At 32.6% G+C, this 18,575-nt stretch overlaps 1 protein-coding gene across 6 annotated transcripts in view; it reads left to right on the top strand.

Annotated features, from left to right (window-relative positions):
- The window catches only part of LOC119608104 (zinc finger SWIM domain-containing protein 8), a 27,924-nt gene continuing 9,349 nt past the window's right edge, over window positions 1-18,575 (top strand). The window contains exons 1-2 of one of the 6 annotated variants that reach the window (XM_037962376.1): window positions 2-876; window positions 1,651-2,488. In XM_037962376.1, coding sequence (XP_037818304.1) covers window positions 2,140-2,488 — 349 coding nt within the window. In that variant the 5' untranslated portion in view covers window positions 2-876; window positions 1,651-2,139. Of the gene's footprint in view, window positions 2,489-18,575 lie in introns of all 6 variants that reach the window. The other 5 variants (XM_037962375.1, XM_037962377.1, XM_037962378.1 and 2 more) reach the window with 5 other exon arrangements.

Here is an 18,575-nt window from a genome sequence, read left to right on the forward strand (position 1 = left end):
AGAAGAAAATAATTTTCGCTGATGTGTGAGTGAATAAATCGACAAAGAAAAATTTTTATAAGCTCCCTACGACGCGACGGAAAATTTGCAATTTTTATAGGAAATTTCAAAAATTATTAATTAAAACTATATTAACCATCTACCAGACAATAGTGTTTATTAGAATTGAATGAAATTTAAACGAGAAAATGTGAATTTTAAGAAAATATACAGTTATGAAAAATTTGGTCTTTAAGGTCGTTGAATTTTTTTAACCAAAAACGACCAGGTATAAGAAAAATAATAAAGATCAAATACAAGAATTACAGTAAAAATTAATGTAAATTTCGTTAATTAAGATGTTATATATACAAAATCTCATTTCTTTTAAGAGTTCATATAAATTTTTCATTATTTTGGTGTGAAAAATAGGAAGAAAAATTTTTTCTTTAATACAAAAAAAAAAAAATCAAGTGAAAAAAGAAGAGCAAAAAATATTTTTTTCAAGGCGAATCTAAATTGTCAAGGCGAATTGAAGAGCTGAAAAAAAAATAAAAAAAATTGTAAGGCGAATTTCGCATATTAAAAACAGATGAGAAATAATAACAATAACAACGAAAATCATGAACAAAACGTAACAAAGAAAAATATAAATAAAACCAGAGAAGAAAAGGGAATTCAAGAAAAAACACTTGGTGCGTGCGATTGTGTGTGAAGAATACTTGAAGTTGAAGAAAAGCAGCTGTTCTTTTGAAAGTAAAAAGAAAATCAAACAACTGCTGCTGCTGCTGGCAGAGAAATTTTGTAAAAAAGAAGCTGGTGTTAGAACAGCCATGTTGTAAACTCCCTGCTAAAATTTCTAATAATACTTACTGCTACCGACAGTGTACAAGAGTTGTAAGTGCGTAAAGAAAAAGTAAAGTAATTCGTATTACAAAAACAAAAATGAGCATTTTGTATAATTTTCAACATCTTTGACTTTAATCGTCTGTAAAAACAAAAAGTCATTGCACTATAAAGAACAAAAAGTTAAAACAACACTTGATAAATTTAACTAAACACCGATCGTCTGATTCTAAATAAATGCAAATATTCTTGTAAATTTTTACAAAATTTCCTTTGTTTTTGTTACTGGTGTATATTCATCCAGTATTCTCTATATCTGTGCAAAAAACTAATGTCTTACAAATAAACCATGTTAAAATTTATAAATTTTCGTTTTATTTGCTTCGTTTCGTTTTTCTGTAATTGTTTGTAAACTCAATTTTTTCTTCTCTGACTTTGCCATACGCATTGTTTATTTATAAAAAAGAGCAAAAAAAAAACAAATTCATTCGGTTTGTTGGCTGTCAGCGTTCATTCGCCTTTATGTTGTTGACTTGTTATTTGTATACAAAGAAAGAAAGAAACTTGTATTAAATTTATGACTGTGCAAACTTCAAATACACAACAACAAAAACAACCATAAAAAGTGACAAAATAAAACAGAGAGTGAATTAAATATTGTGTTTTTTTTTGGGAAATGTATTCTCGTTGATTTTTTTTGCTTAAAATTTTGTCTTTTGTTTTAACAACTTTGCTGCTAAAGTCTGCGTCGCTGTAAACGTTAAATTATTTTTGTTTTTCAACGTCTGTTTCTCAATCTTTCATCAAAAAACAATACAAAAACAGCTGTGGGGGGTAACATAACAACAACTGCAAACTATTAAGGAAAGAAGGAGGAAAAAAATAAAAGAAAACTAAAAAAACAAGAACACAAAGTAAAATAAGAAAAAAAGAAGAAGACATTCGATTCCCCCATTTAACAAAAAAAATAAGAAACAGGCACTCACTCCGCTCATTACTTTACATTTATCCGGTTTAAAACAACCTAAAATACAACAACACAAAAAGGACGGTAATATTACAACAACAAGAACAGAAAAAGAATAAAAATAAAATCTTGTAAGTAAAAAAAAAAAAAATCATACAAAAGTAACAAGTCGCGTTGTACGGGAGTGTTAAAAATTTACAACAAATTTTAAAGAATATTAAACAAAGAAAACAAAAATCCCTTCAATGTCCAAAAATAAATAAATAAATTGTATATAATAAAAAAATACCAGACATATTAAAACCCTTACGGTCCTCTGCAACTAAATTACTATCGAACAACATAAAATGGTTAATAATCGTAATAACAACAATAATCAACAACAGGCTGCAGCCGGAGCTGCCGGGGGTGCTGGCGCTGGTGATCATGTACAAAATCGCCGTAATGCCGCAAATCCACCCGATGGTGGTGCAGCCGTTGATTGGGTTCAAGAGGATTTAGAACGTTTTAGTTTCGATGACTCTGATCGTTTTGAAGAGGATTCCTTATGCAGTTGGAGTTCAGAACCTGAATCTTTGTATAATAATTGGCGTGGTTGGAAAAAACCATCAAATTTTGGTCTTGGGAATAATGCTGCGTCGTCAGCTGGTGCATCGGGTGATAATCCCACCGATGCAAGAGGGAATAATGGTTCGGGTAAGTTATTGAATGTTTTTTTTTCTTTGAAATAAGTCAAAATTTTAAGTCATAAGTTCTTCGTCATCAAAAGAAAAGTGTTCTGAAACACTCATCAATTATATGGCACTAATTCCGAAAGGATTATAAAAAACATTGTGCTTTTACTAAAAATTTATTCGATTATAATTTATTTTCTAATTATTGTTGTTGTAACGACTGGCCGATAGTTTGATCCATCTGCCTCTAAGTTAACTAACAATCTTTGCCCGAGTATGACTTCGGTCTTTTCGCAGCGAAGTTCTAATTGTAGCTTTTCGTAATATATAGACTTTTAAAGCAACTTTCAATAAAATTTCTAAGACCATCAACTATCGTAATATCTGGAATTGTAAGCTAAACTTCGCATTAAAGTAGAAATTAAGAGTACATTTTTTAAAATTTCTTACTTTTATTATTGCATGGTGATCTGGTGCCAAAAGTTCATGATATTTGAAAGTATCTAGAGGGGATTTTGCATTTCATTTTGTTCCTGGTAAAGATCAGAAGTTTTTTAGGATTTTGGAAATCAACTTTTGATAAATGGTTTGAAACACATCCTCTTAAGAAAGTTTCAGTTGTCAATTTTTTGAAATTTTTAAGACCGTTAAACTTCCTTATAACAAATTAAAAACCTAGACATTAAGCTGGCACCGAACTATCTTAAGATTTTATATCGTGTTATTGGAGTGTATAAAGAAAATTTGGTATTGCAAAATTCTTTTAAATATATACATCGAAACGTCAATCAGAAGCCGTAGAATGTCCATTAGTGCTTCAGTTAGATCTCGATTGAACATTTTATACTTTAATCAATATAAAGAGATCCAAAAGAATTAAATGAAGGCAACATCAAGTTTGTTTAGTTAGTTTTAAAGAATAATGTATGTCTCCATCGGACCTGTTGTGCGCTCATTTACCAGTGTCTCTTTCATGCAGGTGACAATTTTTATTCATGGTTCCGCCGGTCTATGTACAAGCACTTTGCTCAGATACTCCAGCTATTAAATCTTTCGACATTGCTGCCCCGTTGCACAACTTTCGAGATGAAGAAACATCACACCCGTTTACAACCACGCAGATGGACTGGCCTCTTTTGATTCCGCAATAGCACTTATATATGTAATCGTATTGAAGAAAATACTATAGTGTCATCCGAACCATATACCTTATGTCAACGCAGCATACTTCTCTTTTATCAGAAACATTTAAGAGAAAACATTCGAAACATTCATACGAGTATATGGGTAGGACTAGATTCATTGACTTAACACAAACCCATTTCCAACTTCAGTCTCACAGTCACTCCTCTGTTGGTATCCGAATACTTCATCGTCCACCACCCTTTAACCAGTGCAACCTGAAGAGACATCTCCAATAACCTGGACAAGTCAAAGTCCGATACTCTGCAATGTGGGCTTCCGATTCCCCTCATACCAGATAATATGGCTCTACGGTTTACTCCAGGTCAAGTTAATAAAAGGAAAGGACGGGGATACATTTGACACCACCAGTTTTTAGTCGAGACAGAATTCCATGAAATTTTGGTCGAAATTCCAAATCATCAAAATAGGTTTGAAAGACTTTTTTCAAATGGTTACTCTAACATTCTATTAATTCTTTTGCATACTATTAAAACATAAAATTAAAATTTAAAAAAATTCACATTTAATTGATTTCAAAACAAAAATTAACAATTTACAACAAAAACCATTATATCAACAAAAAGCAAGGTTATATACAGTAGGACATTTCGAAATTATTACAGTAATATGTATAAAAATTCAAACTAACATTTCAACTTTGATGAAATATAAATTTTTCTATAATGCAACTTTCAAAGACATGTTGTACAAAACATTCTTACATTCACTGTAGTAGAACTAAATATATTGCAATGGCATTCTTCAACATGTATTTGTTGTATGATTGCATCGTAAATTATGCATTAAATCTCAAATCAATGTCAATTTACGAATTCATCTTTTGGATACAGAAATGAAATCAAAATGAACAAAATATAAAACAAAAATGAAACAAAATCGTCCGAAAAACAAAACCAATGAAGAGTATTGAATCAAAATGTCTGTTTTTATACTTAAAACTGAAACAACATCAGTAAAAAGAAGACACAAACAGCAACAAAAAAGAACAATAACAGCAGGACAGGACGTTTAAGGCAACATTATACCACTCTACTGCTCTATTATGAAGGCACAAACGAAATGAATTCGAGTGAATTGAACATCAGAGGATTTGCTCTAAAAGATAAATTGTTTTGCAGAACACACATACAACGAGTACAAACAATAGCTGCAACAGGAAAAAGAACACAAGAACATTGGACACTATTTTGTACCCTGTGCAATATTATCTCTACAAATGGGCTTTATTTCAATTCAATCCCAACCCAATTCACTGTAATGTAATGCCATCCCATACAATACTGATGGTTATTCCATGCACTTATGTTGCTGCTTATAACGCTGCTCCTCTATGCTTTACTGTCAATTACCTCAAAATTATAGTCGCTTAAGTTGTTATTTATTCGTGATTTAAAAGTTAAACGCGCGCGACTACACAATCACAAACCAACAAACTAAACGGAATAACAAAAAAAGAGTAATGCTGCCATGATTCTAAATTTAAACTGAATAATTTAAAAATTGTATAAATATAAAAGAAAATATTATAAAAAAATACCATAAAAATTGGAATTGCTATTATTTCTGTTTTTAAGTAATTCATATATGCCAGAATAGTCAGATACATATTTTAAAATAATTATGTATTTATTTCTTAATTAGAATTGAAGAGGGAATTTCAAAGTCATCAAGAAACGGAGAATTCATCAATTGTCACTTTTATATAGTGACACTTACAATTGTCTCTCTTACAGTGACACTTACATTAGCACAACTCTTACAATGTCACTTTGATTAATAGGATTTTTGGCATATAATTCTTAATCGATCCTTTTAGAATTGGTTTGTATTTACAAATTTCTTGAGATGCTTTCTTCGCTGTACAATTTGTTAGTTCTTTGATTTTTGTATATCAACCGACCATCCTATAATGATCTATAGTTTTTTCGATCTCTTCCTACAATACCTTAATCTCATCTAAGGGGGGTGTGATGTTTGTATGTATGTATATAGTTGAAGTTTATGACAAAGTAAATGTTGCAATCTGATCTTGTAGATTGTTATTCTGTTCGTGGTTGCGAGGACAGAACCCGATTTCATGAGAAAAGCTATTTTCCTATTCTTTTTTGTCAAACTGTCGACTATGATCGTCAGATTAGCAAATGGAACACTGATGGGCCTCGATCATTAACTGCCATTCGCAAAGAATAGCCTCTCGCAGTTTAAAAACAGGTAAGAAAGAATAGTCGGGCGTGACCGACCATATGATACCCTACACCAGTTATTAATATTAAATGTGATTTATTTTTCATAATAAAGCATTTATCTTCTATTACCATGTTCCGATACATTTAAGCAATTTATGGATGAAAAACTAATTTTCTGAAAGAGGCTTTATATGGGGGCTAGGGTCAAATATGGACCAAGCCTGATCAAATTTTGTGAATATATTTATATTTACAAAATATTTTATTGTGCTTAATTTCATCGCTATATTTGTGTTTATAAGTTAATTTTGGACATTCAAGTATTTTTCTGAAGGGGACTTTGTATAGGCCCGATCTCTATGAAATTTGGCAAGGTCATCAAGGCTTGTATAAAACATAGTTGTGCCGCTTTTTATCAATATACAGGTATATTTAACATAATTATGAGCTCAGAAGCCCTTTTCGGGGGGTTCTGTTGTATGGGGGCTAGGTGAAATAATGGACCGATAGGCTTTCAATAGGCTTTGTCCTTGGGCCGAAAAAGGAGTGTGTGCCAAATTTAATCCAATTATCTTGAAAATTGCGACCTGTACCTTAATCGACTCAGAAAACGATTCTAAGCCGATTGGTATACTTTAAGGTGGGTATAAGACGATTATTTTTGTATGTTACAAACATCAGCACAAACCAAATATACCCTCCCCACTAAAGTGGTGTAGGGTATAATTAATTGAAATTTTGAAAGGCCTTGAGAATTTGGATTTGAAAAAATAGAATTGACATTTTCTTTAACAATATCATGATCATTAGTTTAATTGCCCAAAAGTTGTGAGATAATCAAATTTGACAATAAAATGGAATTGCCCAGTTACGATTTTCATTTAAATAACACTACTATAGAAACTTAACAACATAAAAACAACATTGCTCTGAAATTACAAGAAAACATAAAACTAAAACAAAAGCTACAAGTAAACAAATACAATTTACACGAAACACTTGAAGTTAATAACAACAAACTGCAATAAATACAATAATGTTCACGACAAGATTGTAGTAAATACTTTTATCTATAGAATGTATGTATGTAAAAAAAAGAGAGTAATTGTACTTAAACAGACATGAAAACATATGAACTTTGCATTTGTAACAATAAACATTACACAAAAAACGACAACAACAACAATAACAAAATATATGTATGTATAATAACAAAAACAAATTGTAAATGCATGAATTAAAAGTAAATGAAGGAGAATTACTACGAAATTGTTGTATGTAGATGTCGTCGTATTTTACGTACATATTTTTTACAATTACAACAATAACATCGCGTATGTATGCTGTTGTTTCGTGGTTGTAACTGATGTTAATTTCATTAAAAAGATATCAACAAAATGGATCCTTGAAGAGGTTCCTTGACACTAACTTTTACAAAAGACAACACAACCACCATTACCACTACTGCAACTCCATCATTTACTCACACAACAAACATAGTAATGTTTTTCGAAATAAATAAGAGGAAAAAACAAAGGAAAAACGAAAACAAAATTTTAAACGAAAGACAAAATAATAAAAAAGAGTAGATATTTTTGGAGAATATAACAAGTAAGAGTGTTATATTCGGCTATGCCGAATCTTATATACCCACCATCAAACCTCGTTTGACTCGAATGAAACTTACTTATGTCGAATTTCATCTATATATTCGTATTATTAGGCCAGTTATAAGCGTTAAAGGAATTTTCTGAAGGGGACCTTATATGGGGGGTAGGGTCAATCATGGACCGATCAACATAAAATTTTTTAGATAGATTTTGACTCGTATGAAAATTACTTATGACGAATTTCATCTATATACTAGAATTTTTAAGCCAGTAATGAGCGTTAAAGTCATTTTCTGAAGGGTACCTTATATGGGGATAGGGTCAATTATGGACCGATCCTCATAAAATTTTGCACAGTGATTTTGGATCACAAGAAACTTACTTATGTCGAATTTCATCGCTATATTCGTATTTTTAAACAAGTTATGGCTGTTAAAGCTGCTTTTCGAGGGCCACTTGTATGGGGGCTATCCGAAAACGTGGACCGATATTGCCCATTTTCAATACCAAACAAACCTTACCTATAAGAAATATTTATGTGAAATTTCAACCCTCTAGCTCTTTTCATTCGGACTCTATCGTGCTTTCAACAGACAGACAGACAGACAGACGGACGGACGGACGGACAGACGGACAGACGGACAGACATGGCTAGATCGTCTTAGAATTTAATGAGGACCCAGAATATATATACTTTTGTGGGTCTATGACCAATATTTCGATGTGTTACAAACGGAATGACAAAATCAATATACCCCCCATCTTTTTTGATGGTGGGTATAAAAATTGTTTACGTTGTAAAATGTTCAGGAATCTGAATAAACAAGGAAAAAAGGGGAAGGAACCAGAAGGAGCACAAAGTCAAATGAAAATGCTTATGGAAAAAATAACAACACCAAACCTTAAAGGGAAATTGATAAAACACACACGAAATGCAAACAAAGGAAAAACAAAACTGTTGGGTAAAACTGACGACAAGACGAATAAAAAAATGTAGAAAATAAAAATCCATATACAGCTGTAACGAATCTTATACTATGCTGATGTTTTTCCAAAGAAAATTGGAAACATGTTTGTGGACACCTTGAAATGTAAAACCTCTTTTTACAGGAATTATTAATAGGAGATTTAAATTTGTTTAATATTTATTTAAGAAATGAATTTCACTTACATAAAAATAAAAAGCTGTAGAGAAAATGTTGACTTGAAGTCTATTTAAAAGAACATTTTGATGTCGACAATGATTTCTTTTTATTCAAATGGATTTGATCAAAATCAAATCTGAAATCCGACCTATAAAAAGGACTTGCCATCAAATGATTTGATTCAATATGTCCAAACTTCTTTTAGGTCTTTTAAGTCAATATTTTATGCGATCAAGTCAAAGAATTGATTATAACATTCACAAAATTGGATTAATCTGCATGATGGAACTGATACTAACAGCTTTAGGTTACAACAATAAATAGAATATGTACAGTTGTTTTCATAATTGGACAGCGAATAATCGCATAAACCAGGTCCAAAGGGGCATATGGACAACTCTATTATGTTAGGAATTTCCAATACTCACGAAATTCAAGTTGAATTCACAAGCTGCGTAAAATATCGGATGTTTGAACGCATGCGAATCATGGAATTCAGCTCATAATGATCTCAAGTCCTCATAAAAACAGCTGGAAATTATATATAAATAATCTGCACGATCCTTTCTTTAGCAAAGTCATTTGCCTGATATAAGAAATTATATGCCAGAAAAAACTCTCCGAAAACTGGGTATTCAGAATAGTAATTCTAAACAAAACATTTAAAGTTTATTTAATTTCGAAAATTGAACTGACAATTATAGTTGGATATCGGAGTCCCAGCAAAAAAAGTGTGGAAAAAGATGTAGAATTTTCATCACAACTAGTAACCCGAAGTGCTTCAAATTCGGGTGTAAAACCTATGAATTTTACATTAGCGTGTCATTGGAGGGATGTTGTTCATTTTTTTCAACTTTGAACTACATCTGATCTTATTTTTAGAAGCAGTAAAAATCCGATATTTGGATTTCAAAAATAAAACACATTCTCTTAATGACACGCTTATGTAAATTTCACTACTCTTTCACCAAATTTTGATGTACTTCAAATATGTTATTTGTAATGACTTTTCCACATCTCTTTCCTCACTTTTAACTGGGTTTCATTTGTAAGGAAATATTTGGTTTATAAAAGTGAAAAATATGTAATCGCATTTTAAGATGTGATTAAGATCTAGTTTGTAAAGTATGACATCAATTATTTTTTGCTGGGGTGTTTATTTCATTTTCCAGAACGAGTTTGATTCCTCAACTTTGGGAACACATTTATCATCACAACTGATGCAATTATTCAATTGATAACTGTACCGCATTTATCGTATAAACTTTGGGTTCAGAAAGTTTCTGCGATCTATAACTACTTTCCTATCCAAATGTCCGTTTGATGTGATCTTAAGATTCTATTGATGGTAAATTTCGAAGTTTTCTGTATGAATTGGTCATTATCAAGCCTTATGATCTTGAATAATGGGGTCGATACAACTGAAGTTCTCTACAACTGTGAAAATTCGAGATGGACACTTAGCCACATAGTCCAAATATTTCTGTCTTTGCTGAACTATCTATATATTGATATTTCAATATTTTATAAAAGCGGGATTCATTAAAAAATACAGATATATATTATTCTGTGTTATTAACTTGTATATTAGGGTCGGGTAAACCGGACAAATGATGTATTCAGAATATCTGTGCGATTGAGATCTTCACTGAACAACATAGTCCATGAATAACTGTCGTCGACCAGCAACACTTACTAGCATTCTACATGATTGATTGTTTTCTCTTCTAAACTATACATTAAGATTCTATGCAAGAGTAAGTCTTTCTTTTTTGGATAATAACGTTGACCAATAGGTTGATGAACCGCATTCATCACCCCAAAACATCGGTTGCTTAGATCTCTATGATTATGCGAATGTCAAGGGCTAGAAGGCCCAAATATTACTGTTGAGAACAAAAATCAGTGATCAATATTAATTTACGTTCGAAATTCCTCATAATATACTCTCAATACCGTCGAATAGCGTACCACAACTCAACGTTGTTAATTTTCGACATTGGTAAAAATAAATCTTTACTTTACACTGACTGCCTCTCTACCATCACCACTATATTTGTCAGTGCATCATGGATTACATGCAGCAACTGAACTGAAAATAACAAGTACAAAAACTACAATAACATCGACAAAAAAAACAATTAAACGCATTACAAAACAACAATCATGATTTTTAAATACAGATAAAAAAGTTGAGCATCGACTCAAGACCACGACGGTCATGATGACGATGAAGACTACAAATCGAGGAGACTGAGTTAGCCAGCCACAAGCGTATAATATTAAAAAACAAAAATTATTGTTGTAGCAGTACACATTTATTAATCATTATTTTATTATTATATTTAATCATTATTTTATTATTTAAAACTATTTTTGAATCTAACGTTTAATTTAAAATACAATTCAGTATACATTATTGTTTGAACACGACTCTGTATTAATTTATATCCATATTTGAATTTAACGTAATGCTTAAAATGCACCTCTGTATGAGGACATATCATATTTGAATTTAACGCATTGATCGAAGTGCACCTCTGTATGAAAACATATTGATATTTGAACTTAACGTTTATTTCCACATACAACACTATGATTATTTTGTATACTATTTTAAAACAACTCTGTGCATTGATATTATTATTCTGAATACCATTACAACAACCATGCTTGAAAATGGTATAAAAGCAGCGACATTGCTGTGTAGAAGTTAAGTAGCATTCTGACTTTCAACAAGCAAAGAACATTGTCCAGACTTTATTGTACCGGACGTGTGCTTTCAATTGAAAAAAGATAAAACCTACTAGTTTATTTTTAAAGTGAATAAATATCGTTTTATTTTAAATCCGATTTGTGTTTTTTTGATGACAACATACAATCTTCGGAATAAGATTGTCTCATTGGCGCCCAACTTAGTGGCCTCGAAGACTTTAGCCGAGGAAGAAAAGAAGAAGGCCAACGCCGTGGCCGATAGCACCAACGCAGCGTCATCTACAGTAGCTGGAAGTGACTGCAAACTAGTTTTCGTAGAAAACGAAGCTAGTAACATAACAGCTGACGTCGAGACGGTTAGCAACAGAGAAGCGGTTTTCGGTGAAAACGAAGCCGGCAGAAGATCGTCTAGAAGTGGCAGTGAAGCGGTTTGCGTAATAAACGAAGCCGAAGACGACCATACAACAGGTGAAAACGTAAACGCAGTCAGCATGGCAACATTTTCTGCAGAACAATTTCAGCAAATACTAGCAGCTATGGGTGGTAACAGCAGAGGCGGTTCGTTTACCCAGTGTACAGCGCGCTATAAGGGGCAGCGAGACCCCGCTGCTGTAGAGGAATTTTTGGCTGCCATCAGCGTCTACAAGGACATTGAGAAAATTTCTGATAATGATGCAGTACGAGGAATGCCCCTACTGCTTGAAGATTATGCAGCTACATGGTGGATTGGTGTCAAGGACACCGTAGTCAACTTTGAGGATGCGAAGGCTCTCATCCGTACCACATTTTCGCCACCAATTCCAGACTGGCGTATTTTCACCGATATATTCGAGTTGAAACAGCAGAAAAAGGAGCCAACAGACAGCTTCATTTGTAAAAAGAGGCTACTGTTGTCACAACTCAAAGTGCCTATATCCGAGGAAGTGCAGCTGAATATGGTTTATGGTCTTCTTAATATTACAATCCGGGACCGTGTTCGCCGCGAAACCATAAGAACATTTAGCGAACTTATTTCTGCAAGCAGAGAGGCGGAAATGTTCGTGGCAGAATCTCGGCCAACAACAACCAATGCAGACATTAAGCAGGAAAATGTCCCTAGCAACCGCTGTGGGTTTTGCCGCCTAAAGGGCCACAGTATTGAACATTGCTTTAAGAAAAATAAACGTGATGAACAACAAGCCAAGCAACAAACATATGAACAACAAGCCATGCAAGAAGTAGAGGAGCAGCAACAAATAGAGCGACAAAGACAAGTAAGTCAACCGAACAACACTTTGCTAAGAAAACCAACGTTTTCTTGTTATGGATGTGGTGCTCCTGGAGTGTATCGGGCCAATTGTCCTACGTGCAGCAACCACTCAAAGGAAAGCCCACAATACTTGGCATTTAATTTGCTGTCATCTACCATTATTGGTCACGCATTGCCAACAACTCATATAGAAATTTTTGGTTTAAAAGGGGAAGCAGTTTTCGATTCTGGAGCAAAAACGAGCATAGCCAGCCTCAACCTAAAGAAGATCTTAACTAAAAACGGTTGTGTGTTCCAGGACGTTCGTGCGGAGGTTACGTTAGCCAACGGTTCCAGTACCACAGGAAAGGTTATGCACACCATTTGTGACGTGGTAATTGGCGATAGAATTCGTAAAATACGACTTGTCTATCTTCCAAACTCCGATAAAAGCCGAACCTTGCTTGGAGCGGACTTTTTGGAACAGGCTGGAATAGTCCTGAATATGGCGCAAAGATGCTGGTACTTTGAGGATGATCCAAAAGCCAAATTTTTGTTTAAAAATCCTATGGAAGTTGGTATTTTTAGCATGGACCTCAAGAGTGACGAGTGTTCTCCATGCAGTAAAGCTATGAACGAGGTTTCGAAGTTCATCAGTTTTGTTGAGGACAAGAAGAAAATTTCACCCTTATCGAACACACCTAAATGTTCGAATGATTATTCACCACACTCTATCCAGAGTATATTTCGGGACGCAATACCTGTTGGAGAGAGAACTCCAGGTGAGATATCTTCACTATTTGGTCCCCCAATTAAAGTCAGGAAATCCGAACAAGATGCATACTTGGCTGAAGTCTTTTTGCCCTTATACTCATTGGATATCCGCCTTTTAAAAGATTCCGATGATATAGGGCTGACAGACAAGAAACACGAGGACTTAGACAAACTTCTGATGTCCCACATTCCCAGTTGTAACGCTCTTGGGACAGTTTTGCTCCAGGGGGAGGGTACAGAGGATCACCAACATGTTTCACACCCACTGGAAATTGATTCCAAAGTTTTGGCTGCAAACTATGGGTTTAGCAACTACAAATACGTGCCAAAAATAGATAGTCCTTACATCGTAATGGACAGAATAGGAGCAACTACATCTATAATTACTCATGGAGACGACATAACTATACTATTGGATACTTATCACGCATCAGATGAAGCCATAACGCCAGTACAGATGAATAGACGAAGAGGACGCCCACCAAGAATCTAGCTGCTGCCTCACCGGGACGTTATCGGCATCAGAGGGGGAGTCTGTAGCAGTACACATTTATTAATCATTATTTTATTATTATATTTAATCATTATTTTATTATTTAAAACTATTTTTGAATCTAACGTTTAATTTAAAATACAATTCAGTATACATTATTGTTTGAACACGACTCTGTATTAATTTATATCCATATTTGAATTTAACGTAATGCTTAAAATGCACCTCTGTATGAGGACATATCATATTTGAATTTAACGCATTGATCGAAGTGCACCTCTGTATGAAAACATATTGATATTTGAACTTAACGTTTATTTCCACATACAACACTATGATTATTTTGTATACTATTTTAAAACAACTCTGTGCATTGATATTATTATTCTGAATACCATTACAACAACCATGCTTGAAAATGGTATAAAAGCAGCGACATTGCTGTGTAGAAGTTAAGTAGCATTCTGACTTTCAACAAGCAAAGAACATTGTCCAGACTTTATTGTACCGGACGTGTGCTTTCAATTGAAAAAAGATAAAACCTACTAGTTTATTTTTAAAGTGAATAAATATCGTTTTATTTTAAATCCGATTTGTGTTTTTTTGATGACAACATACAATCTTCGGAATAAGATTGTCTCATTGTAAGAAAAAAAATTACTGGAATTGTTGATTTTTAATCTTTAAAATTATTGACAATTTAAATGATTATCTCTAACTTTAAAAAACTATAAATTGATACAAAATTTTGAATTTAATGAAATAAAAAAAATTTAAGAAATTAATTGGTATGTCAGAAGCAAGGGCCACAGAATTTTGGATTCAACCGAGATATTCGTTCACCATTGAACAAGCTTTATGATATCGATATCGATCGTATTTCTTCACAGTTTAATAGTATAATTTCATGACAGAATAGAAATCTGCAAATGACTCTCAAATCAAAACATTTAGTACGATCAAACAATTCTCTAAAGGCGGACCAAATTAAAACTTAATAAAAATTTACATAATTCTACTTTCAAAATCTTATTTTACTGGTTCCTTATAATTAACAATAATAATTAACAATTCTCATTCCAAATGGAAATGAAGAAATATTTGATATTTCGGTATGCTTTACCATTTTCGATTTCACATACATATATAGTTTTAACGTATAACCGTTTTAATTATTAATTGACAACATCATTATTTGAGGCCAGCGCAATTTATTGTTCACCACTTTAATTTTTGTATGTTTTTTGTCAATTTTAATAAAAACTTTAATAAAGTTTTTTTTTAATATTATTCTGCATATATTTGCAAACAGTAAATTTAAGAGTGTGAGTGAATAAAAGCAAAAATTGAAAGAAGAAAAAATAGTAGAAAATAAAGAAAATAATAATGATATATTGTATTGGACAACAGGCACTTTATAAATGAATAAACATACTTCCGCATAATCATCATAAGTACTTTTGACTACCACTATATACGAGGCTTAGTCGGTGGGGTCGTTTGAAAACAAAATTTTAAATTTGTAAACAAATCTATAAAGATAGCATTCTAAACTTGAATAAAAACTTCCACAAAGGAACTAAAAGGTTCCGACTTCTTTATAGAATGATCAAAAACTCACAAAACAGATTGATGACATTTATTGGCTTTCCAACTACTATTGAGCCAGAAACCGAAGAAACTTCTGAAAACCTATAAAACATCGTTATCTTATTCTTGCTAATATGATTATTTTCAGTTTCGCAACTCATTTGAAATATATCTAATTATATTTTGATTTATTATGCCACTTAATTCTGGGTCCACATGGCTTCTTGTCTTAAAATGAACAACACCTCCGAACAAGATACTGAAATATGGATTAGTTGAAATATTATGGATACCTGAACGATCTCCTGAGTTAGTTGCTTTGCGAAATGATTTTGATATGTTTTGTTGACAACCGTACATTTTACACAAACTTACCCAAGGCTGTTTTAAAATCGGAATTTTAACATGAAGGAAATCGCTAAAAAACGGTGGTCTGGTAGCATACAACTAATCATGGCACTGGTTCTATGGTTTGAAAATTGCTACAGTTTATTAGACTAGTTCATTTAAATCAATTTATTCTCGAAGTGCCGAGACATTCCATAGTCACAGTAGTTTACGACTTGGTTTGTCATTCAGATTCATGCAATTATAGATTAAGACTGACAGAGACAAGGACAATCAGTGATTGCAGTAATGGGGAAGCATATAAATAATTCAAGTTTTCTTGACCCCAAAAAAGAAGCTCTTAAGAATAAGAAGTTCTCAATAATAAGAAGATGTTTAGAATAAGAAGTTCTTAATACTCTGGCCATCGAATTACAGAGACGCTCGTTAGTCGAGTCACATTAATTAATATTCTTGTTATTAATTGTATTATTTTTCGAATAACACTCATAGATTTTGTTAAAAGAGAGTTTGTTTGTTCCGAAGTTTCCTTCATCAGGATATTGATATTTCGGAAAAATGATTCCCCTAGAATACACCAATTCAAGTAAAAGGAAGAATAACTTTGTTTTTACAATTTTAGAGGGCTATCAAAACTAAATCCATAATGGAGAAGTTATTAACACAAAACTTGTCCTTAATTTATTCTTGGGTATGGAGAACCGCTAAAGGCTTTATGTATATGAAGGAAACTTCTAGCCGCTTCTTGATTGGAGACATGCCCATTAAAACTAAAATTTTGCAAGTACTTTTGAAGCTGGACTCCTATCTCTCACCATACATATACCAATCAACCAAACACTTGCAAATTTTGCTGGCAACAGTAACAGCAACATCAACCATCAACTACAAAATAAGTGTATCACACACTCTTCCACACACACATACTTTTATACAAGTGACCCTTTTCAGTTGATTGCAATCATTGTTGTTAGCAGTAGTTGTTGTTTTTTTGTTGCTGATATTGTATTGCAATTTGCATTGTTGTCATTATTTATCAAACAGGTAGTAAGTAGTAGAGTAAGTAGTGTGTGCGTGTTTCTTTTTTTTGTGTGTTGGTGTATATTAAAAATGTATGAATGGTTGAATGACAACAACATGAGGTTTATTGTTGTCGTTGGCTTTTTTCTTTTGTTGTATAAAAATTAGCGAAACATGCATATCGGACGAACATGGAATACAGAAATCTATAGGAGAAACACACGCATTCTCTATATATGCCGATAAACCCTTTATTAAAAAAAAAAAATTAAAAGAAGAAGAATAATGATGATATCAATATTAATATCATGTGGTATCATACAAGTATCTTTTGCTGTCATTGTTGTTGTTCATAACCCACATATTTAGAAAATGTGTGTCTATTTGTATTTTTTTTAATTCAGAATATCAGTTTTACCCTGTTTAATTTCGCATTTATTTTAGAGTACTAAAATTATATTTGGAATATTTGAAACAAACTTTAAGGTATTTACCAATGTGACCAATAAGAGTCTGTTTCTATATGTTTTTTGAAAAATATAAGAAAGATCTCGAGAATAAGTTCCATTATGCAAGATTAGTGATCAATGGCTTAGGTGATCTAAAATAACTACTCTAACTAAGGTTTCAGGTCGAATTTGTATAGTGTTAAGAAGTTCCCTTCGTATGTTAGTAATCTGACTTGGATGATCTAAAAGATCATTGCTAAAGTTCAAATTGAGTGGACTTACATTTTAACTTTATGATGTTCCAATACGTGATTCATTGATCTGTATTCGAATATCATAAATATTATTTTGACAGGTCAGGACAGAACATTTTGATAGGCGATCCATTGAGTCATTCTGAGGTGAAATAATGATCATAATTCTATTGAGAAGTTTCCTTGAGTTATGTTAGAGGTCTAAAAGATCACTACAGGTGAAATGAAGCCGACTTTTACTTTTAATTGATGACGACCAATATATAATAAATTAAGACCTTTGAAACATTCTGTGGTTTCAGAACGATTTTATTAAAGACGACGTAAATGGATGAAGACTTGCTCTAACGTTAGGTTATCACTTAGAGGATCTAAAAAATTGCGAATTGTAAAATGAATGAGAATATTTACTAAATATGATGATAAATCATCGCCTTTAATGCATTCTGAGTTTTTAAAACGATTTTTTTTAAATATCCTAAATTGTTTAAGATAATCTCTCATGTTAGGTCATGACAAGAGAATCACTACGTCAGGACACTTTCATAACACCAAGACACTTGTTCTGAGTTATAATTTATTTTGTACATCTGAGGACAGATAAATCACACAAACCTCAAAACGTTATAACTCCGTCAGATTGGGTAGAGCCTCCGATAACATCACAGGAGGAACTGCTTTACAAACATAATGATGTTTTAGTCAATCGTAAGTATCGATGTCTCGATGTTTTGGTTGAAATCACTGGTTAATAACTCCATGAAATTATTTAATTTGTTGCATCATTTGGACAGTTCATAAGACCACTTCATTTAAATCAATTTAAATCTCTCAGACAGATGTTGTTACACTTTGAAAACAAAGTGAAATATTAAAAACTTCCATCATTGTTGTTTCAAACTAAAATATCATTGACCGTTTTCTTCTACAAAGTTCATTTTGAGGGCAATAGTTCGGTGTCATCATCATTGTCTTCGTCATTATTATTATGACTGTCTGCATTATCTTTTTAAACCCCACCGCTCACCTCCCTTCCCTACAATTAAACGTATGACGTTAAACAAAGAACTTTTCATATCCTTTTTTGTGGA

The sequence above is a fragment of the Lucilia sericata genome, unplaced genomic scaffold (genome assembly GCF_015586225.1).
Source record: "Lucilia sericata isolate MDLA Ls3-8-SP2 unplaced genomic scaffold, ASM1558622v1 Contig000792F_arrow, whole genome shotgun sequence".
Taxonomy (NCBI): domain Eukaryota; kingdom Metazoa; phylum Arthropoda; class Insecta; order Diptera; family Calliphoridae; genus Lucilia; species Lucilia sericata.